At 37.0% G+C, this 24936-nt stretch overlaps 1 protein-coding gene across 1 annotated transcript; it reads right to left on the reverse strand.

Moving 5' to 3' along the window:
• Positions 1-12980: 12980 nt before the first annotated feature.
• Positions 12981-21574, reverse strand: LOC115957069. The gene is made up of 3 exons (XM_031075307.1): positions 19815-21574; positions 13728-13874; positions 12981-13026 (listed from the first exon to the last, which is right to left on the reverse strand). The coding sequence occupies exons 1-3, from the start codon at positions 21572-21574 to the stop codon at positions 12981-12983; spliced, it is 1953 nt and encodes a 650-aa protein (XP_030931167.1).
• Positions 21575-24936: the final 3362 nt, after the last annotated feature.

A 24936-nucleotide genomic window follows, 5' to 3' on the forward strand; every position in this document is an offset into this window, starting at 1 on the left:
CTATTTCACATTCATCACCTTCGCCGAAAGATTGGATAAAGTCACAGCGAGGTGTACAGAGCTTTGATAAAGTCTCCACTCCCACTCACAGAGCTTTGAGTTCCTTCAGTCTACGCGGTCTCTCAAAACTTTTTTTTAAAAAAAAAGGTGAGTTGCTTCAACGTGTTTTTCACTTTCACCGTTTGGTTGCAGGGAAACAGTGGAAAAAATCAAAGAAACTTTGGTTTCAATTCGTTTTTTACTATTTTGGTTTCTGTTTTGAATTTCTAATAGAACTGTTAAAAAAGATCGAAGCTTTATTGTTTTTTGAGATCAGATTATGTTTCCGGGTTTTTGGGTTTGTTTATATTTGCTGTGGAATCGGATTATGTTTCTAGGTTTGTTTATATTTGCTGAGGATTTAATTTTAGTGCTTGTGTTGATCAAAATATTAACTTTTGATCTAATTTGATTTGGTCGTTATGGTAATTGTACTAAGAAATGAGAAATTGGAGAGATATATATATATATTATAATTATATTAATATATATTTATTTATTTATTTATATTTATATACTGTTGGGATACTGAAGTACTGTGTTTCTTTTAGGTATTAAACATTGGAATCAAGCCATAATAAATTTGCTCAAGTATTAAAACAAATATCAATGGAATAGTGACATCAAAATGAAAATTCAATCTAATAATCCAAAACCAAGCTTTAAGTCTCTAATTTCTAGTAAATTTTCCATTTACTCTTATAAGTTCAAGTTAAGTAAATCAGTCTGCTGTGAACTTAATTTAAAACTTACTTAAAAGTCTCAAATTGGATAAAACTTAATATGAACATGATGTAGTGTAAAGCGTGTAAAAGCAGAATCTGTAACACACAATTACTACAACTCTTCCACGAAACCTAAGTTTCACAAGAACACTAGGCTAGTAAGCAAAATAATAGAGAAAACATCTCTAACAAACTTTTATTAATCAACGCATAACAATAATAATCAACCCCTTTATAAAGAGTATTTATAGAAATAGAATTTCTCCTACTCTTTTTAGGAAAAGAAATAATAAACCTATTTTTACTTGAGAAAGGAAAAATAATTTAACTAGGAAAAGAAAAACTATTAAAATCCTAATTCAACTAGAAAAAAGAAAACAACATAAAATATTAAAATATTTTATTCTTCCTTAACCAATCTGCATCATTCTCTCGGGGTTGGGGAAAACTCGTCCGCGAGTTTTGTGGCAATCTTCCACGATCAATTGGAACCCCGAATAATCCTCTCCATCCTATTCTTTCGTGCAAGACAAGACGAATCAGTATGCTACTTATCAATCTTTTCTCACTCATAATAAATCTTGATGTACGGATTTTTATTCTTGACTTCTTTTGCCACAGTGGGATATATGAAGCAAGTACTAAAAAAGAATCCATGCACACATCCAAAAACTTCATATTTCCTCCTCGACAAAGATTACTTAAAATCATTTGTTCACGCCTCTTGTTGACCTATATCAATTCTTGTTCAATAAAATCCTCCCAGAAGGGATCAATAACCTTTTGTTTTTGAATGTTGAAAGTCTCATCAACGACGTGAGTTATGGGCTCATCTCGTATGTATATGACTTTATTTTTATCAAGCTTAATCTTTTCTCCTTGACTAAAATCTTCAAGATAGTCATCATAAATTGGTGGAGAATCCCAATCTACTAGACAAACTCTTTCAATATATTTATCATCCTCTTTGATATCGTAGCCCTCCTGCTCAATATCAAGATCCTCCTCCTCCTCCACAAAACATGGATTTGGATGGTAGTTTTGAGGTTGATTTCCAATGGCTAAGGCGGTGAGCTACTTTGAAAGCGCATCAAACCACTCCTCTATTCGTTGAAAGAACGCCTCTAATTGCGCATTGCGTGCAACCTCATTGCATTCATACACATCATCTATGGCAACAGGTTTTCCCCTACGTACTCCTCTTTGTGCCATAGTAGGAACCTAGCAACTGATGTAGCGTAGGTGTGTAGAAGCAGAATCTATAACACACAAATACTACAACTCTTCCACTATACCTAAGTTCTACAAGAACACTAGGCTAATAGGCAAAATAATAGAGAAAACCTCTCTAGCAAACTTTTATTCAAAAACACACATAAGATAAATAACCTCTCTATAAAGAGTATTTATAGGAATAAAATGTCTCCTACTCCTTTTAGGAAAAGAAATAATAAACCTACTTCTACTTGAGAAAGGAAAAACAATTTAACTAGGAAAAGAAAAACAATTAAAATCTCAATTCAACTAGGAAAAGGATTTTAATTCAAAGTACTAGAGTAAATAAATCCTAATTCAAATAGGAAAAGGAAAACAATAAAAACTCTTTGTTCTTCATAATGTGATTTGCATCAGTGAGGCTGCTGCCCATATGGCCAAAAGACCACATGCAAAAGGGGTATTGTGTGACACGTCATTCCCTACTGCTGATGAAGGGAAGGGGTAAATCCTTGAGTGTGTGGGTGAGGCTAGGCAAGGCCAAGAGAACACATACAAAAGAGGTACTACATGGCGCGTTATCCCTTGTTGCCCATGGGGGGGGGGGGGTAGGTAAATCCTTGAGGGTATGGGTGAGGCTAGGCCGCGCCAATAGACCACATGCCAAAAGAGGTACGTATCATGCTAGTGTGTTTGGGTTCTAACCTGTCTTTGGCAATATGATGTCTTAGTGACATTTCCATCTTTGTGGCATCTTGGGTGAGATTTCTAGTTTTGAAATGGTATTGGATATTTTTTATAGCTCACGGTGAATAAAATATAGTTTCATAGTTATTTTAGAAAGCTTGGTGCTATATCATTTCTATCATTCTTGTTGTGTTGTTAATGAAATTGATTTTTCATAAATTAAATGGAAATTCCCAAATTATAGCATGTTTTGTAAAATGCTCATTATCATGAAACTTGCATTTTCCTCACCCCCATTAATTATGCTACTTACTGGGCTCTGTCTCATCCCGTTCTTTCCAAACCTTTTAGAGTAGGCAATGATCGTTTTGAGAGAGGTTTTTGTGGCTAGCAGTAGTTAGACAAATTACTGATGAAGGCTGGGCTTTTGTTATAGTGATCATTGGATGAACACACTAGAATAGGTTTGACTCATTCTTTTGTATCTAATAGTGGTTATACCTTTATTTCCACTGATGGGACAAGTTAATGATATGTAATTGTAATTATTCAGACCTCCATTCTTTTGTGGCCAATGATCCTTGTAATTATTGCATAGAGCTCTGACTTACATTGAGAGTATATTTTATGGAATTATTATGATAATTCTTGATATTGGTACTTGATATGATTTATTTGGATTGAATTGTCAAAAGGAAAAAAAAAAAAAAAATCTACAGGTACTTTTGAAATGTATTTCTCATGCTTTGGACCCTTTTGGGTTTGGGGCGTGACATGGGAGGAGAAATGGGGCACACCCTCGAGTAGTGTAGAGTGTTCAAAGAGCATTTGGAGCAGCTTTTAAAGGTGGGACATTTGATGGAATTCATGGTCGATCAGGGAGGCATTGCAGTGGGGCAAACATCAGGGACCAACGATTCTCTTCTCAAAGTAATAGAGAGATCTTTTTCTAGTTAGACATTGTTATCAAAGCAATGAAAGAACCGTCCTTTCTTATTTGTTTGTCTTGTCAGATAGAAATAAATTTAGACCCCAAAGACTGAGGTAACACATTTCTTCCGCCATTTGGGATTATTGAAGCTATCCATGCTACCTCAGTTAACACTAGGGCGAGTCATTGTAAGGGAGTCCTTAGTATTACCCCACAACAGGGAATAGAGGCAAGTGATCAGCCAAAGAAGAGGATGAGACTGAATACTGAGCCAATTGCTTTTAGGGATGATGATTTGGAGGGTACATCCCAGCCGCATGACGACTCATTAGTTGTGAGCTCGAGAATTGGCAATTTTTTTGGTAAAAAGAGTGTTGATAGATTAAAGTAGTGGGTTGAGATAATGCACCCCGACCTTTATAAGGGACTGGGTTTGAAGCAAGAAAACCTTGTTAAGTATGATACGCCCTTGGTAGGGTTTGATGGAAAAGTGGTAGTGTTCGAGGGGTAAATCTCGCTCCCCGTTATGAATGAAGGGAGGGAAGTGATGGTGAACTTCATAATGGTTAATGTTTTCTTTCCCTACACAGCCATCTTAGGTAGGCCTTGGATACATACCATGGGGGCTGTGCCTTTTATGCTCTATATGAAAGTTAAGTTCTTGACCGAGGATGGGGTCACCGTGGTTAGGGGGGTGGGGGGTGATAGGCCAAAAATGAATTGACCCCCTTGTGATTAATTAATTGATTAATTAGCCAAGTTTATGAATTAATCAAATTAACATGCAAAGCGCGTGGTAGCACAAACAAATCACAAAAAAACTAAATATGCAGCGGAAAATAAATGATACAATGATTTGTTTACAAATGGGGAAAACTTATACGGCAAAAACCCCACCGGGTGATTTTCAGGTCACCACTCCCGAAACTTCACTATTATCAAAACAAGCGGTTACAAGTAAAGGAATCCCAAGTACCTTACCAACCTACAGTTGAAATCTTACCCCAATACCCAATTGGACTTGTTTTGTAGTGACAGTTCTCCTTTTGATGCATGGCTCCCAAGTACGTGGCTAACCAATTGTGCGGATCCCAGTACGTGACTTCAATCACCAACTAAGAAGGTTGTTGGCTGCAAAGTTCTTCAGTTCATCCATATGATGAAGATCAAGAGGATGCTTGGTCACAAAATCTTACGGTGCACATACACAGCAACTTCTTCAAGAGAAAGAGATGAACTAGGGCAAGAACTTTGTCTCCGGTCACAATTTGCGTGAACAGAGTTTTCTCAATGCTTGTGCAACTTGTAAACTATTTGACAGCCCTTAAAACAATCCTTTTTATACGTCTAGGGTTAGGAGAAAAGAAAGCCCAAAGATACATTCACGGATCCCAAGAAAATCAGATCAAAATTCTGAAATTTTGAAATGGGCTACGGATCGCACGAGGAGTTTAAATAGTGCCTTAGTAAATCTTGACAGATGAAGGTGTCGAGAGGTGTTAAGCCATCTGTTGAGGAAGGTATCGAGAAAAAGGTCTTCGACAAATATAGGTATCGAGGAGGTGTCGAGGGACAAAACATCAGATACAAGAACAGAAGCTCGATCGATCCACCAAGTGTCGAGAAGCTATAGAGGAGGCAAGAACTTTCTCGATCGATCCACTAGGTGTCGAGAAGCTGTCGAGATTGCGATAAGAAAAAGCTGAAGACACTCGACAGATAGCAAGGTAACGAGGAGGTGTCGAGCTAGCTTTTAAAAGCAGTTTTTCGAGAAGTGAAAAACATAGACATGAATGCAATCCAACATGCAATTCAAACAATGATCCAATCAACATATTAAGCTCTTAAAATCATCTCTCAAAATATAATTTTAATCACATGGATCTTCAAAAACACACACACATACTAAACAAGTCTAACCGATTTTATTTTTTTTAAAAAAAGTCAAGACAGTTTAGTGAGCATACATTAACACATGTAAAACCTTGTGATGGCCAAATCACATTGTACCTACACATGTATCAAGAGTAGCAAAGAATATTACGTGTTGTGTGTGAAAAACATCGCAAGATTGCATAAGTGTATACATGTTATGACGATTTGAGATATGAGAAAATCACTTTAACTCACACATAATCATAATTGCTTGATGGGGACTATCACCTTCGAGGTACATCCTATAACTCCCACATCTCCTAGAATACACGCTTGCAATCATATTTAAAGCATTTTTGATCTTTTTATTTTTTATTTTTCTTTGTATATTTTTCTTTTAAGCAAATCATGCATGGACATATAAGAGAGAGAAAAGAAAATACCCAATGATGGTAGGCATTTGACATTCCAATTTTGCTATGCCGAAGCACACAAATGTCATTAACACTGCACTTTTGCTATGTTGAAGCATATAGGTGTCATATTATGATTGGCGGACAACAGTGGTGAGATGGTTATTTAAGCCTTTCTCTTAGGATTTTTTAGTCCTACCCGTCAAAAAAAGTGATACGAGTATTAAGTACAAGAGATCACTTAATCTTACCCATCACAAACAAAAGCCACAAAGCTCACTTGCTTAGTTGTGCATAGAGATGCTCATCTAAGCTACAAAAGATACAAAGTTTAGAAAATTTTGTTTCAATGGCCATCCAAGGTACACAAGTACCAATGTACACAAAACACACACCGTTTTTGTATTTTTTTGATTTTTCAATTTTTTTTTAATTTTTATATGAAAAACAAAACAAAGCAAAACTGAAAAATAACCAAACAAAAACATGTTAAACAAAGCAAAGCATAAAAACTAGACTGACTCAAAACTTGAAAGCAAAACATAAAAAAAATGCACACACAAAAACAAGAAGAGAGAAAGAGAAAAGTGATAGAATCAGTTGGAGCCCTTTTCCTTCCACATCTTGGAAGAACCTTTTCCGTCTAGCAAACCCTTGAACCGGTGGTGAGGGGGAAGAATTAAAACCGTTTAAGTTCGAAAGGAATATGAGGGCTTTGAGAAGATCTCCAAGGGGAGTAAGAGAGGATTGAAGCTGATTCTGGTTCCCAGATGCTATCATGCAATTGCTCTGTTGAGTGGCTAGCCACTTATAGCAATTTGGTTGAGTATGACCGGTAAATCCACAATGATGACAGAGATGCTGCTTCTTCTGTTTGGGCTTTTGAGAGTTAGCCTTTTTAGCCCTAAGGTTTTTTACATATTTCTTCTCAAGCTTAGGGGGTGCTCCTAAGATAGATTTACCCTTGTCTAAGTTCTCACTAGCTAATTCAGTTTTAATCTCATTGTTCTCAATTTCAACATTATTAGCAAGAGGAAAAAAAACAGTAGTACTAGTAGAAGTAATATTAGAGGAAGAGAGACCATACCCTAAACCTGTTCGATCTGAAGCAGATTTCTAAATGCTGAGCATCTCGTCAAACTTCGCACTTGAAGTCCTCTCCAATTGAGCTCTAACTTGAAACAGCTCTGCTTCAAGCTTCTTGGTCCTCTCAGCCAAGAAATTGTTCTCGAACCTCAGTACTCCAATAGTCTGATTAGCCTCATCAAACTTTATGGAAAGCTCCTCATGGTCAAGTTCCACCTCACTGAGCTTCTTGGTGGTTAGCCTATACAGTTTCTCATGCCTTTCAGAAAACTTGTACAGTTTTTCATAAGCTATATGGATGTCATCTTAATCATCCATCTTCTCAAACTTGGATTCCACCAATTCCTCTTCTTCAACCACATCTTCAACAATCCCATCAGTAGGATTAATAGTGGCAGTGAAGGCATTCAAGATTCTATCATCCTCATTATTGAAATCATCCTCAGGCTTGGTGTCGCTTAAGATAGCAGCAAGTGCCTTACTCTTCCCAATGCTCTTGAGATATGTAGGACACTCATGTTTCATGTGACCGAAGCCTTGACACCCAAAGCACGCGGGAACAGTGTACTGATCGCCATCTCTAGCATCCTTCTTCCCTTTGTCTTGACTCTTGAACTGAGAGGAACTAGATTGCTTACAGTCCTTGTTAAAGTCCTTTCCATTGGCATTCTTCATAAACTTCTTGAACTGACTGGTGATGTAGGACTTCATCTTGGAATCTTCATCATCAGAAGACTCATCTGTGTCATTGCTCTTGGCCTTCAAAGCCATGCTCTTGCCTTTACCCGACTTGCTTGTTCTTGTTAACCCTAGCTCGTAGGTCTGTAAGTTTCCAACCAACTCAATCAAAGGAATTTAATCAATATCCTTTGATTCCACTATCGCCGTGATCTTGGAATGGAATCTCTCGGGTAGAGATCTGAGCACCTTCCTTACAATCTTAGGTTCAGGAATGGTTTCCCCAAGATTGAAGGCTGAGTTCACTATGTCCTTTAGCTTGGCATAGAACTCATTGAATGACTCATCCTCCTCCATCTTTATCTCTTCAAAGCTTGTAGTGAGCCTCTGAAGCTTTGAATCCTTGATAGCCTTTGTACCCTTATAGGTTGTCTGGAGGATGGTCTATGCTTCCTTAGCAATTTCAGTAGAGGATATCTTCTTAAACTCCTCATTGGTAACCGCACTAAATAAAGCATTCAATGCCCCGCTATTGAAGTTTGTCGCCTTGATCTTGGCTTCATCCCAATCGGTCGGTGCTTCCTTTAGCTTAGTCCAGCCAATCTCGACAACTTGTCACACCTTTTCATCTAAAGACTGTAAGAAAACTCTTATGCATACTTTCCAGTATACATAGTTAGCGTCATCAAATAAAGGAGGTATAATTAATGATTGTACTTTATCCATGACAAACAAGGGTCAATGGATCAAGACAACAAAGATTAAACCTAATCAGAGTGTGCCTACTCTGATACCACTTGATAGGCCAAAAATGAATTGACTCCCTTGTGATTAATTAATTGATTAATTAGCTAAGTTTATGAATGGATCAAATTAACATGCAAAGCGAGTGGTAGCACAATCAAATCACCAAACAACTAACACGGTGATTTGTTTAGGAAGGGGGAAAACCTACACGGCAAAAACCCCACCGGGTGATTTTAAAGTTACCACTCCCGAAACTCCACTATTATCATAACAAGCGGTTACAAGTAAAGGAATTCCAAGTACCTTACCAACCTACAGTTGAACCCTTACCCCAATACCCAATTGGACTTGTTCTGTAGTGACAGTTCCCCTTTTAATGCACGGCTCCCAAGTACATGACTAACCAATTACGTGGATCCCAGTATGCGACTTCAATCACCAACTAAGAAGGTTATTTGCTGCAAAATTCTTTAGTTCATCCACACGATGAAGATCAAGAAGATGCTTGGTCATAAAACCCTACGGTGCACATACACAACAACTTCTTCAAGAGAAAGAGATTTTTGAACTAGGGCAAGAACTTCGTCTTCGGTCACAATTTGCTTGAACAGAGTTTTCTCAATGCTTGTGCAACTTGTGAACTGTTTGACGGCCCTTAAAACAATCCGTTTATATATCTGGGGTTAGGAGAAAAGAAAGCCCAAAGACACATTCACGGATCCTAAGAAAATCATATCAGAATTCTGAAATTCTTAAACCTCGACAGATAGAAGGTGTCGAGAAGCTTGTTAAGGACATATTTTGTGTAATTGGCTAATCCTTTGAAAAAACTCACTTTACTTGTATTTGGGTAGATCTAGGATGTATTTAATACTTCAAGAAACATGTTGTTTAAGTCTAGTATTAAAGCCATGATGATTGGACCAAGAAACAAGTGAAGAAAAGTTGTTCACTAAAACTGGACAGTTAGCTCGACACCTGTGGACAGATAGCTCGACAGTTGCTCGACACCTCTTAACAGCTAGGCTATCTATCGAGCTCTTTAGTTGATTGTTATCGCAATCTCGACACCTTTCGATAGCTGGTGGATCGATTGAGAAAGCTCCTGTCTCCTCGACAGCTCCTCGATAGCTTCTTGATAGTTGTATTTGTTGAAGTTTAAAGCTCGACACCTCCTTGACACCTCCCGATCAATTGAGGTTACGGGAATTCAGATTTCCAGATCTGATTTTAGGCCCAAGTTTTTGTATTTGTGTAGGGTTTCTTTTCTCACAACCCTAGACCTATATAAGGCTTATTTTAAAGGCCGTCACATATGAGAATACAAGGAGAACATATGCAAAAGGTGACCAATGCCTTATTCTCTCCGAAAGAAGCTACTGTGTCTTTACGCCTTAGGGTTTTGTAACCAAGTGCTTCTTGATCTTCATTGTTGATGAAGTGAAGAATTTTGCAGCCAACATCTTCTTCTAGTTTGTGATTAAGTCTTGTACTGGGATCCGCATAATTGGTTAGTTACGTATTGGGATTCTGGCATCAAAAATGGTGGCGTTCATATATTGAAGAGTTCAGAGATTCTAAAGCGGTAGAAGGTTACTGTTGTGAGTTCATCTATGGGGATTGTAGAGTCTAAGGATAAAGGTTTTGTACTAGATCTGAAACTTCTCTTTATTATAGTGAATTGCTTTTTGGGAAGATTTCCCCCAGGTTTTTTACTGTGAAACTAGTTTGTTTTATTGGTTTTCCTGGGTCATCATATCTAGTCTTATTTATTTTTCATCTGCATGATTTTGACATGATATTAATGTTTGTTTTTTTTAACAAGTTTTATTGATAATAAATCTAATTAACAATTTGGATTTAAAACCTGTTAATTCTATCAACTGAGGTCTAAATTTCCCAACAAAGCTGTCGAGCAGGTGTCGAGCACACGGGCTTAAATAGCTTTCTTAAACTCGATAGATGCAGCTGTCGAGCCAGCTGTCGAGCTTTAATGAATTTGCACTATTCAGCTTTTTTCTTGGACAGACTTGAATGACTTCAACACTTGATCTTAAAACCTTATTTCTTGAAGTATTAAAAAATCCTAGATCTACCCAATTACAAGTAAAGTGAATTTTGTCAAAGGATAAGCCAATTACATAAAATCATGACATATGTTCTTAACATGTGAAACACATATGTCCTAACAGGGGGGAGATCAACAAGCGGTCCAACAATGTTTGGTTGTGGCGATCAAGCATGAGATAAAATTGAATGAGCAAGTGGAGCTCAAGTCATTATAGCAATTATTGGAGCCCGCAGTGGAGACTGAGGCTGATAGTGCAGAAGAATTGATACAGATTCGAATCCTTTTATGCGAAGATAGGTATTTTTAAATAGGAAAGAGTCTACCATTGGAGGACCAAGTTGCCGTGCTTCTGGCCTTAGTGCAGAATTTGGATATATTCACGTAAAGTCCTTACGAGGTCCCAGTGTTGATCCTAACTTCATTGTTCATAAAGTAGAAGTTGAGAAAATCTACTAAGTAGCATGTTAAGGCCATGAAGGAAGAGGTAGAGAAGTTGAAACAAGCTAGGGTTATCAAAGAGGTGTTTTTCCCTGAATGGTCATCAAACACTGTTGTGATTAAGAAGAAAAGTGGGAAATGGAGAGTGTATGTGGATTTTACAGATCTAAATTGGGCTTGCCCCAAGGATCCTTTCCTAATCCCAAAGATTGATTAGCTAGTTGATGCCACATATAGGCACCCAAGGATGAGCTTTCAAGATGCATTTTAGAAGTACCATCAGATTGCCCTAGATCCCAAGGACCAGGAGAAAACGTCATTTATTACCCCCAAAGGGAACTATCACTATACGGTGATGGCCTTTGGGCTGAAGAACACGGGGGCCACCTATCAACAAACGGTAACGAGAATGTTTTGGGATAAGATTGGGAGCACAATGGAGGTTTATATCGATGATATGATGGTAAAAAGTAAGAAGGAGGAAGAGTATGTGGAAGATTTGATCGAGGCGTTTGAGATCCTTAGGCGACACAAACCTCAAAGCCAACAAATGTGCATTCGGTGTAGGTGCTGGAAAATTCTTGGGGTATATGATCTCTAACCGTGGAATTAGGGTGAATCCAGATCAAATATAGGCCATACAATAGCTAGTACCTTTGAGCCATTCGAAAGATGTGCAGAGACTCACAAGGATGATAACCGCGTTAAATCGTTTTGTGTTAAGATTGGTGGATAGATGCATGCCGTTCTTTCAATTGCTAAAGAAGTAAAAAGGATTCCAGTGGACCGAGGAATGTGAGAGGGCATTCTAGGATCTAAAACTTTACCTAATAAGCCCACCTATCTTAACCTGTCCTGAGCCTGGGGAAGACCTATATATGTACCTGGTGGTCTCCGATCATGTAGTCAGTGCCATGTTTTTTAAAAGTTCAGGATATGGCACAGTGGCCGGTGTATTACATTAGTAAAACCCTAATAGATGCTGAAACGCAGTACTTGTTATTAGAAAAGCTCGCCCTAGCCTTAGTTCACACTACAAGAAAGTTGTCTCACTATTTTCAGACCCATACAGTTTATGTACTGACTGAACACCCCTTGTAGTCACTACTAAGGAGATCATATTTCACAAGGCGAATAGCTAAATGGGGGACCAGGCTTGGATCATTTAACGTGAGGTATAAGCCGCATAATGCCATTAAAGGACAAGTGGGCAACTTGAATCCGATCTCTTGCCCATGGCCATTTGCTCAATGGGGGTTAGACATTGTGGGCAATTTTCTTCGAGATATCGACAACAAGAAATTTGTCATTGTTGCTATGGATCATTTTACAAAGTGGGTCGAAGCTGAAGCTCTAGCAAATATCCGAGATGTAGATGTGAAGAAGTTTATTTGGAAGAACACCATAACTAGGTTCGAGATCCCCGAAACACCGATTTCAGACAACAGATTGCAGTTTGACAGTAAGGCTTTTCAGAAGTACTGCAAAGATATAGGGATTAAGAACCAATACTCCACCCCAACATACCCTCAAAGCAATGGGCTTGTAGATGAGACCAATAAAGCAATAGTTTCCAAGCTCAAGAAAAGGCTTGAAGGAGTTGAGGAACTTCCTAACGTGATATAGGCCTATCGTATAATGCCCAAGAGGTCTACGAGAGAAACACCTTTTTCAATGACCTATGACACCGAAGCTGTAATCCCTTCTGAAAAAGGGCTGAGTAGTATGAGGATTTCAGATTTTACCCTAGAGAGAAATGATGTCAAGCTAGTTGATGACCTAGACCTACTGGAAGAACGACAGGAGATGGCCTTGATCAGGTTGGCAAACTACCAGCAGAAACTGGCTCAGAGATATGATCGAAATGTGAGGCCAAGAAAGTTTGTCGCGGGGGATCTAGTGTTGTGAAGGGCGGTAGGGAGTATGAAGGATTTAAATGTTGGAAAGCCTATCCCTAACTAGAAGGGCCCATACCAAATCACTATAGTGGTAGGGGTTGGAGCATAATACCTAGAGGATATGGAGAGACCACTCCCCTAACTGTGGATCGTGAGCAATTTGAAGAAGTATTATCACTAGTTGTAATTATCATGATGAGTGTTCCATGTTGTAAATAGGTTTAAAAAGAAAAGACACAGAATGGAACCAATTGCTTTTCGCATTGTTGTGGTAGCTACTTATTATGTGTTGTTTATTCTAAAGGGTCAAGGACAGAAGCCTAGCCTCCGTTTGACTTGGTCATCGACTAGGTGGAAACCTTAACGAATTATTTCTAAGGACAGATCCTAGCCTTGGCCTAACCCCGGTCACCGACTGGGTGGAAACTTTGATGAATTATTTCTAAGGACAAAAACCTAACTTCGGTCTAACCCTGACTAGTTAAGAAGACCTTGACTAATTATTTCCAAGTTCTCCTGTAAGGGATATCTCAAACATTCCTCATGCATCTATTCTAGTAGTCAACAAATTTCCATAATATTGCATAAAAATTATAGTAATGCAATACTCGGATCAAAAGGTTTGGGGGCAGAGATATATATTGATCATAAATACTTAAGAAATTTTTTGAAAATTAAACTTCAAAATTGAATGAAAAGAGCTCAACCGAGCTTACATACTTTCAATAATTAAAATATTGTTCAGTATAGAAGGCAAATGCAGCTTAAGTACATAAAATACAGTCTCCAGACGTCAGTATGGTCGACGTAGGTTTCACCTTAGGGGCATTTTGACCTCCAGGAGTAGTGTTGGTGGTTGGGTTTTCCACATTAATAATCTTCACATGGGAGTCAATTTGCTCAGCCAGCTCCGCCATGCTTAAGCTCTCTTCACCTTCCTCTTCATCCTCCTCCTTGGGCTGCTCCTCAGTTAGTGCTTGAACAGGTGGGTCAATGGGCAGAAAAATTGAGAAGGGTCCGTAAACGGGGAAGTCTTGAGAAGGTTGATAGCAGTCACAGCTGCTATCCAACCTTCAGCAAAACCAAGCCTCTGACCCTTGAAAACAACTTTGCTACAGGAGTTCTCGGCGCTAGTAAAGCCCATGTTATAGAATGCTTGCTTGCACCTCTTTGTAGTTTCCTTTAGGTCGGGGAGCTCCTTATCATGGGTTGAGACTATAATCTTGACTTGGGCCAGCTTGGTCTTCGTCTCCCCCAATTTACCTTACAGCTCCTTGATCTTCTGCTTAGATGAGCCCTGAGCCCTCTTAGCAGAAGTAGTCCTCTACTTCGTGGTGACCAGCTCAATGACCTTTAAGTTGACCTTCGAGGACATGAGCCATGAAGGTGTTGTGCCATCCCAAGGTAGGGGGTGCTGAGGTGGAGGCCACATTGGACCCAATGACCAATGGTTGGTCGGTGGGCCTTGTCTTTGAGGAAGTGTTCTTGGCTAGCAAAGTTTGGGTGGTGATAGAGACAGGAGTAGGGGTGTGCTCGACTATGGGGGCACTGAATCTTGTGGAGGGTTCATCAGAAGTCCTCTGTCTTTTTCTACGAGGACAAGAAGCTAGGGGAGTGGTTTGTTGAGGAATCTGTTATGGGTTTTGATGGTTTTTAGACCCCTTAAAAACACAATTGGATTAACCTAGGTAATTATCCAAGTTATTACTTAGTCCAAATTCCAAATCTAGGTTATCACAATCAAACAATCATATCATGCAAAGCAGCGGAAAGATAAATAATACAATGATATGATCACCTAAGAAACCAAATCGGTAAAACCTTGGGGAGGATTTAACCTAGCTATCCTCAAGGTAAACCTGAATCCACTATGAAAGAATCGAAGTTTTACAATAGGACTTAGACCACTAACATCCTATTGCTACCCACCAGTAGAAACTTACTGACATGACCACATGCAAGCTTTGAGACCACAGACTCCTTCTTTCTTGGATTCTCTAGCAAGTACAAACACGCTTGCTTGTGTTTCTTTAAGCTTCTATGGCAACAACTGGATGATCATCAAGTTCTTGAACGAATCTCTTCTTGATAATCCTAAGTTTTTGTAAAGGAAAGCTCCTCACAGATCTCAAAAGAGATTTACACAAACAGCAATATGAGTAATACTAAAACGTGGCTAGGGTTTGCCGTATATACCTAGGGCAAAAATACAAAACCCTAAACATTTTAAATGAACTAGGGCTAAGTTGGAATTCTGTAGAAAAATGCATTTTGCCCGAATTTCGATTGATCGAGCCTAAGCTTCGATTGATCGAACCAGGCCGAATTGCACTTTTAATTCTACAACAACTTAAATCCAACTTTACATAAATGACATAACTTTGAGCAAGTCTAAACACGACTAAACAACTTGTTTTAATCATGATTTGCTAACAATACACATTAGAGTTCTAAATACATAAGTTCCTAAGTCTTTAGAACCTAACAGGTTTGATTGATCCTCGGCAGGTTGGGCGCCTGGGAACCAGCACTCGATATTCTTACTACGCCTTTGCACCATATCGTTGGCCGGTTCAAGGTTGGCTTGATTTTCAACAGGGAATTGCTCAGCTGGTTCTGGGTTGGCTCGATTTTTAACAGGGATGTGCTCGTCTCTGTTGTTAAAGACTAAGTTCGATGAGCTGTCCTGAGCTAGTACTAAAGAGCCTTCCCTTGCAAATCGAGGCATTCTCTCCCAAGCTTCACCCACCATAAGACCCCTTGGCAAGAATCTGGGCAAGCAAATGTCAATGTATGATAGCAGAGGGCTGCCGAATGTTAGAGCAGATCTGGGGTCCTGGTAGCTGGTGTAAGAAGGAACACAACCAAGGATTAGGTGCGACACCCTGAGCTGCCCGTCAAAGTGCACGAAGATCTGACCGAAGAACAAAGTTTAGGTCTCTTACGTGAACGACGTTGAGGTTGGGCTTGAAGCATTTGGAAACTGCATGATGAATCAAAGACACGGTCAGTAAAATCAAAGTCAGTAAAAACAAGAAAAATCTTTTGTGCTAAACAACATATGTAGTAAAGGAAAAGCATACAAGAAGGGAAAGGTAGGACAAAGGCAATTAACCCTACCGATTTCCTAAGGTGAAGTGGGGCACGTGAGTTCGCTTGCAAGCCAGTTCCCGCTCACTTTTATGAACTCCCCCACGGAGTTCCTATTAAAGTCGAGGAGACACGATATTAATCTCATTGTGGGGTTGCGAAGATTTAGGTAGTGATCGGTTTTGAGGCTACCACAAATACTATACATGAACTTTATGTCATGGTGGTTGAGCCCTAGACCGTACAGGTTGTTCAAATGAATCACATTATTAACTACCTTGTAGAAATTAGGGAGACACTGGTCCTAAGCAATATTGGGTTCACGGGAAATCTAACCCCACCTTTAAGGATTGACATTAGGGGAAAGAAAACTACCCTAGGCAGCCTATTGTTCTCAATATCACCCTCAAGACAGAACTCAATGTTAACATCTTGAGGGATATTAAACCTAGCCCTAAAGGTCGTTAGGGCGACCTGAGTTCTAAGAAGGTGTGCAAAACCCACTTTTGGGGATAACTAAAAAAAATTAGGAGTAAGGGAGTGATTAGTGGACTTATAGTGATTTTCGTGTGGAAGGATGGTCTTGAGAGGAAGGCTGGGGTGGATGAGGCAAATAAGGAATGAGAAGGAAAAATGAAATAAAGAGTCTGACTTGAAGAGGTTAGGGCGTATTCATAGGGAGAGAGGCATTAAATGCTTTTTGTAGGCAAAATCATTAACTTCCCCTAGTTATCCGTTACGCATGTGCCTCGATATGCGAAGTGTCAACAAATCCTGACCATTCAATGTGACATTTGCTATCTGCCTACAAGGAGTGTAGACAGACCTGTTTATCACATTTAATGACTAGTGGTTGGTTTTCCCAAGAAGGGTCAGCACACTGAGGAAACTGTCCATTGATATAAGACTTTAAACCCGATCATCCGTCCACCAATATGCTTTGGTTAACCACAATCCCATCCCCACGATATGGAAATGGAAACGCAAGGTCTATTGTATGGACGTGGTATTTAGGCCTAGCCTAGTGTACGAGTATGACATAAAGGCCCAGCCCCTTAATTTCTGTAAACCAAGAACCCCGAGCCCAATAATGGGTTGTACACCATACAGGCCCAGGAGCTAGTTACATATTGGGGATGGATACTACTCAGCATGGTAGTGCCTTGAGGGAAATTACCTGTAGAAAACCAATCGGCAGCGGGAGCAAGTTTCAAGATGGTCACATCTATCTAGAAAAGTGGGTCTCATCTGGTTTGGAATCTATTCCAAAAAGGGTCCCACCCACCTAAAAAGCCTCCCAATCATCATGACTGTCCCATTACGGGAAGTCTATAAATAGGGAACGAAGGGGAGAGAAAGAGGGTTGGAAAAAATAGGGGTGAGAGAAATACATGAGAGAATTATGAGGAACTAAAGGGAAGGGGAGAACCCCATTAGTGGCTAAGGTACTCCTCGGGGGATACACAAAAAAGGGGGTAGGAGGACACGAGCTAGACTAAGAACTCCGTCATTTGGGCTACCAAATTGGCGATAAGGGGTCTTCTCATTGTAGGAATTTCATTACCCATATTATACAAATTAATTGTGGGCTTTTTCTTTGAGCTTACGAGTCACTTAGGGAAATCAGGCCCGTATAATATATATATATGTTAGTGTCTTATGATCAGTTGCTTCAAAGGGGTTTGTTGTTACCAATTACTTTTGCATTCTTTTTTTTTTTTGGTTGAGTGTTCATGCTCTTATAAATGAATTAAAATGAAGAAATTAGGATATGAATAAATTTTCTACCAAAAAAAAGGGTATAAAATAAGTCTAGTCATGAAGGTATTGGTTCTTAAGGGGCTACAATAAAGTTGCATGAAAATTACACAGATTCAGTCCTCTGATTTGTGTGGATCTTAATAAAACTTTAAAAAAAAAAAAAAAGGCAAAAATACAAATTACACCATTTAAGTTTCTTAATAACTTATTATTTTGTTCTTGTACATTTTATATTTGTCATTTTGGTCATGTAAGTTCACTTTTTTTTCCTCACCAGGAATCCTTAATTGTAAATTTTTTAACAAAATGGTAGAATGGGTAACAATCACAACAAATATAAACTTATAGAACCAAAATGATAAAAATGAAACTTGCAAAACCAAAATGACAATTGACCCATTCTCAAAAAAAAAAAAAAAAAAAAATGACAATTGACCAAACTTAAAGTATTATTGTCAATAATTTGAGAGAGAGAAATAAAAAACCTAATTGGGGAATACAAATCCTTTGTCCCACTATTTATGTTACACTTTATGCTCTATTAAGCACAACTTGCCTTATAGTCTTTTGACCTTCCTTATAAAAAAACCAAAAAAAAAAAAAAAAAAAAATCAAACATTTGGCATATACCATATATAGTTGGTGGAGTAAAAAGTGAAACAAATAATTTTTATTCCTTAATTGGCTAATGGTTGGTTACTACTTATTGGTTAGGATATGGCGAGAGGGGGAAGAGGAAAAAAGATTAGATGGGTCTTTGGGTATCTTAACTTGAATCAAAGTTTAGACTTGATTCATTGTAATTGGTGGACAATGAACTTTTTCTTTTCAAAAAACTCTTAAAACGTCTTAGAGGCTGTTTGGCCAACCAAATTTGATAACTCAATTCTCAGTTTTCATAACTCATAACTCAAAAATGGTGGGACCCATAGCAAAAATGTTGTTTGGTCAAACGATAACTCTGTTTCCATAATTCTGTTTCCATCACTCAATTCTCTGATTTTTGAGTTATAAGTTATGAAAACTAAAAACAACCAAAGGCTGTTTTCAGTTTCCATAACTCATAACTTAATGACATTTTTGTAAATAAACACACATGGAGGGACCCACAGCCGCAACTTTTGACCACCTTTTGACTTTTTTTTTTTTCACTGGTTCGGTGAATTTGGGTATTGAAAAAAAAAAAAAAAAAAAAACAAAAAAAAAAAAGAGAAAAAGCTACACCGGCTGTCAGGTATGGGCCCATAAATAGTGTGAAAAATATTGAGTGATGGAAATTGGGTGATGATGCCAAACAGGTGTGAAAAATTGAGTGATGAGTGTTGAGTGATGAGTGATGAGTGATGAGTGATGGAAATTGAGTGATGAAAAATGGTTGGCCAAACAGGCTCTTAATCTCTTTGAAGAGTGAGTTTATCAGAGTAGGAAATGAGTCTCATATAAGGTTTTCCAAATGTTTTGAGTGTAAAACTTTTAGTTATTTTATAAAATTTTCCCTTCATCCTAAATTGTTGAATACAAATTCTCTGTTTCATTTTTTCATTATAAACTTTTAGTTATTTTATGAGAAATGTTAAATCAATACATGACAAGTTGTGATTATTAAAACTTGAAATGTAAAATGGAACACAAAAAATGGAACAAATGATTTGTATTCCAAACTATTGTTTCCGTTTAGGAAATCTAACTTTATAAGGAATGTTATTTAATACTTTGTCTTTTAGATAAAAATGTACAAGCTCTCAAGAGTACCCTCATAAATGGGAAATTATTAGGTACTCTTGGAATACCATAGATACGTACTCATTTTTCTCACATGAGTGGTGAGCTCCACTAATTAAATTCATGATGTGACCCACCATTTATGCAAGAGGGGGGTACGCATTTATGGTAGTACTCCGGAAGTACCTAATAATTTTCTCTCATAAATTTTAACTCCAAAAAAATATTGATATTGATTTTTTAAATAAAGTAAGGAGAAAGATAGAACTTAATATTATAAACTTCTCATAAAGGAATAGAGGGAAAACACACACACACACAAAAACATGAATTTTCAAGGATCACAACTAAAGTTTCACAATCTTTTTTTGGCTGAAAGTAAAGTTTCACAATCGGTCCCAATAAATATTTATCTTCATGTCCATCCCTCATTGTTACTTAACTTCTTCCTCCACCTGTGGCTCGCGGAACTTCTTATAAATGTCAGTCTTATAAAACTTCTTAGTTCTTAGCGTCAAAATGAACGAAGCAATTGTGCCTAAAAAGGTCATGGCCGCAATGATAATGAAAGACAATTTGAAGCACTCAACCCCAGTACACTTCAAGTCTTCCCTCGCCTTCCTTACAAGCCCCAAGGCTGCCATTTGCGTCTTAGCTTCCTTGTCATATAAATACCCAGCGACCCGCACGTTGAATAGATAAGATCCAATTGGACTAGCTATAGCCGCAAAATTGAATAGTGTAGAGTAGTACTTCAGGCCAAAAAGTTCAGAAATCATAGCAAAGAGCAATGGCCATTGTGCACCAAAACAAAACCCAATAATCACCGATGCAAAATAGATACCATTGGGTACATCAAACGCGATTAGGAGGTGACCAACACAGGCTAGTAGGAGAGTCAAAGTGAGTATGAGAGTGCGTGGGGTTCTGTACCTTTTAATTAAAATTTCTGAGACAAGACCTGAGACCACACGTCCGAGGTAGTTCCAAATGCTCACAAGTGACACAAAAGTGCTTATGCTTTTCATTGGATATCGTAAGGAAGCTCCAATCTGACCCAAGTTGTCTATTACCGTTAAAGTTCCCCCTAGGCCACACATTGAAGCCAATAAAATCAGCCACATGTCAATGCTAAAAATTGCTTGTAATATCGTATAGTCCTCCCCTCTCTCTGGTGCCTGAAAAGCTGTTTGCCAACAAGAAAGTCTGACGCTTTTATCAGCACCATCACTTGGTTTTGTGACTGAAAATTGTTGAATCTCTTTAGAAATAATTGCCTCCCCGTTTGTTTTTTTTGATAAGTCCTCCCCGTTTGTAACTTTTATTACTGAATGGTCGTTCTTTATGGCTTCTCTCTTGCTCTTCCAAGCCTTATACTCGTCCCTAATGACAAATGCAATAGGTAGAAACAGCAAGAAAAGTACCACGGCTGCACTCCCTCCGTATTGACTTTGTGAAAAGGTGGTCCTTTTCTCTATTATGATTATAATCATCAAGAACCCAGCGAGACCAAGCGAAATATAGAGGAAATGATAGAGAAGTGTGAGCTCGTTTGGTTGCCGAGGAGCGTTCATGATCCGCATGGTTGGAAGAAAAATCACACATACAACTGCTGGAATAACCCCTACTAACAAAATCAAAGACTTTGGGTCTTCACCATAGAGAGCATGGTACACCTGTGTAACTACAGCCCCACTTAGACCCGTGTAACCCTTCAAAACACCTATAAGAATTCCACGACTTTCAGGGTAATTCTTTATGGAAGTGACAAGGGCTCCAGTGTTGATAAAAGGTTGTGAATTTGCGCCGATGCATATGTATAAGCACATATGCCAAACCAGGGGCTTGGCTATTCTTTCAGTCACGCCAAGCCATATCATGAAGTATCCATAAAAGTTGAAAACAGCACCAATTGCTAAAACAACCCATGGGGGTGTGACCTCATTGACTAGGCCAGAGATGATACCGATATTGGCACCTAAGTCCTTGTAGAAGCTGATCAAATTGAGGGTGGATTGGTCATAGCCAAGCGAGGACTTGATTTCGCCAGAGTAAAGGCCGAAGATGTAGCTCAAACCAGCCGAGTTCATAATCAAAAGAGACCCGAACATCAACAATTTCCGCCCCTTGAGAATTTGGAGGGTGAGGCTGTTCATCTTCGTCATAGGGCCTCCCCTATCACCACCTCTAACATGCATTGTTTTTTTATTGTTTTTATTTTTATTTTTTATTGTTGTTGTTGTCGTCGCAATCTTTCGCTCTATAGGATGTAGTAAAAGTTGACAGGATTCTCATGGAGGTCCCAGAGATGTAGAAGGGTGTAATTTAAAGGAAAGTTACGCTGTTAACATTTACTAGAGTATTTTGAAATATGATCACATCAAGATCAGAAAATCCTGGCAACTATTTTTGTCACGAGTCAGTTGAGTAGTAAGTTAAAAATGTTGGGTTCACATTAAAGTAATAATATACAATCATTCATAGTTTGCCACATTAAAATTGTAATAAAATTGTAATAGAAAAATTAACTAATTAATTTTGGTTCCACTGATGTCAAAAATTTAGAGTTATGCTATATATATAGATATAACAAAATTAAAAAAAAAAAATTCACAACTTTCACAAATTAGCATCATATCATTTAATTTGGAGATCATGGTAGGCTTATGTGTGAGTTCGTATGCTAATTTTGAATGTTTTAAAATATTTAACTTTTTTATAGATATGAGGATTTTCAAACTGATCGATAAGATACTTTTCCAGTTTAGCTAAGTGGAACATATATATATTCCACCACTTACTAAGTATGTTAAGTATTAGTATAAAAAAAAAAAAAAAGTATATTAAGTATTTATTTATCTTTCCCTCTTGATATGTATATTAGTGGATTATGATCGGTTGTTTCAAACGGATTTGCTGTTACTGACATACTTTTGTATTCTATTCTTTTGGTTGAGTATTCATGCTCTTATAAATGAATTGAAATGAAGAGATTAGGAGAAAAATAAGTTTTCTACCAAGAAAAAAAAAAGATATATTTAAGCCTAGTGAGGATATTGGTTCCTAAGGAACCACAATAAAGGAAAACAGATATAGCCTATATTGTATATTTAACTTTTTTATAGATATGAGGATTTTCAAACTGATTGATAAGATACTTTTCCAGTTTAGCTAAGTGGAACATATATATATTCCACCACTTACTAAGTATGTTAAGTATTAGTATAAAAAATATAAAAAAAAAAGTATATTAAGTATTTATTTATCTTTCCCTCTTGATATGTATATTAGTGGATTATGATCGGTTGTTTCAAACGGATTTGCTGTTACTGACATACTTTTGTATTCTATTCTTTTGGTTGAGTATTCATGCTCTTATAAATGAATTGAAATGAAGAGATTAGGAGAAAAATAAGTTTTCTACCAAGAAAAAAAAAAGATATATTTAAGCCTAGTGAGGATATTGGTTCCTAAGGAACCACAATAAAGGAAAACAGATATAGCCTATATTGTTGAAACTGAAAACTTATTACTGAAAGTAATATAGATAAAGGTAAAAGTTAGTTGAAACAGTATCGTAGGACCCATGAATAGTACCAAAAATAAGTTGAATGGTGAAATAATTTTCATTTATAATTTGTATCAAAATAGAGGCTTAAGGCCATTAGTTTAGAAAATAATTTAAAATATTTTTATGAAAAATGAAAAATTAAAGTAACTAATTTTTTTTGTTGCAGACTTTAATATTTCTAAAAAATGTGGTATCAAAATTTTCCTTAAATAGTTTATTAACAAATACATAACCATATCCGTTAATCGGAGTCTTCAATAAAAAGGTAAGGAAAAACTCAATAAGAGAAGAAAAAATGAGTGTAGGACAAAATTTTGAAATACTTGACTTTTTTATTGTCTCTAGTATTACTCTAACTTTTATCGATAAAAATCTGATGACCCAAGTGTTCTATTTTATTTTAGCACGATAAAAAGTTTTTTCTTTTATATTCCACTAATATTACTTCTTTTTTATAGATATGATGATTTTCAAACTGACAAGATACTTTTCCAGTTTAGCTAAATGGATATTGATTTAAGTCTAGTGAGGATATTCAATCCGGGTACGTAAATGTTTTCCGGCCCCCGATTTGTGTGGATCTTAATTTAGCCATTCCAAGTGGTTGAGGAAAAAACAATAAAAAGGATACACGGCTACCAACAATAGATAAAGGAAAACTGATATCGCTTATTTTGTTCAAACTGAAAACTTATTGCTGAAAGTACTATAGATAAAGGTCAAAATTAGTTGAAATAGTATTGTGGGACCCATGAATAGTACCAAAAAATGCAGCAGAACCCATGAATAGTAGCAAAAACAAGCTAAATAGTGAAATAATTTTCATTTATAATTTGGATAACTTAAGGCCATTAGTTTAGAAAATATTTTAAAATGTTTTTTGAAAAAAAAAAATTAAAGTAACAAATTTTATTTTTGTTGCAGTCTTTTATATTTCTTATAAATGTGGTATCAAAATTTTCCTTAAATAGTTTATTAACAAATACATAACTATATCCGTTAACCAGACTCTTAAATAAAAAGGTAAGGAAAAACTCAGTAAGAGAAGAAAAAATGAATGTAGGACAAAATTTTGAAATATTTGACTTTTTTAATGTCTCTAGTATTACTCTAAGTTTTATCGATAAAAATTTGATGACCCAAGTGTTCTATGTTATTTTAGTGCAATAAAAAGTTTTTTTATTTTATATTCCATTACTATTACTTCTTTTTTATAGATATGATGATTTTCAAACTGACAAGATACTTCTCTAGTTTAGCTAAGTGGAACATGCATATATATATATATATATATATATATATTCCACCACTTACTAAGTATGTTAAGTATTAGCATAAAAAAAAAAAAAGTATGTTAAGTATTTATTTATCTTTCCCTCTTGATATATATATGTGTATATATATATATATATATATATATATTAGTGACTTATGATTGGTTGTTTCAAAGGGATTTGCTGTTATTGACGTACTTTTGTATTCTATTCTTTTGGTTGAGTGTTCGCGCTCTTATAAATGAATTGAAATGAAGAGATTAGGACATAAATAAGTTTTCTACCAAGAAAAAAGATATATTTAAGTCTAGTGAAGATATTGGTTTTTAAGGAACCACAATAAAGTTGCATGAAAATTAAACAGATTCAATCCGGGTACGTAAATGTTTTCCGGCCCTCGATTTGTGTGGATCTTAATTTAGCCATTCCAAGTGGTTGAGGAAAAAACAATAAAAAGGATACACGGCTACCAACAATAGATAAAGGAAAACTGATATCGCTTATTTTGTTGAAACTGAAAAATTATTGCTGAAAGTGCTATAGATATAGGTAAAAGTTAGTTGAAATAGTACAGTAGGACCCATAAATAGTATCAAAAAATGCAGTGGGGCCTTGAATAGCAGAAAAATAAGCTGAATAGTGAAATTATTTTCATTTATAATTTGTATCCAAATGGAGGCTTAAGGCCTTTAGTTTAGAAAATATTTTAAAATAT

The sequence above is a fragment of the Quercus lobata genome, chromosome 8, assembly GCF_001633185.2.
Source record: "Quercus lobata isolate SW786 chromosome 8, ValleyOak3.0 Primary Assembly, whole genome shotgun sequence".
Taxonomy (NCBI): Eukaryota; Viridiplantae; Streptophyta; class Magnoliopsida; order Fagales; family Fagaceae; genus Quercus; species Quercus lobata.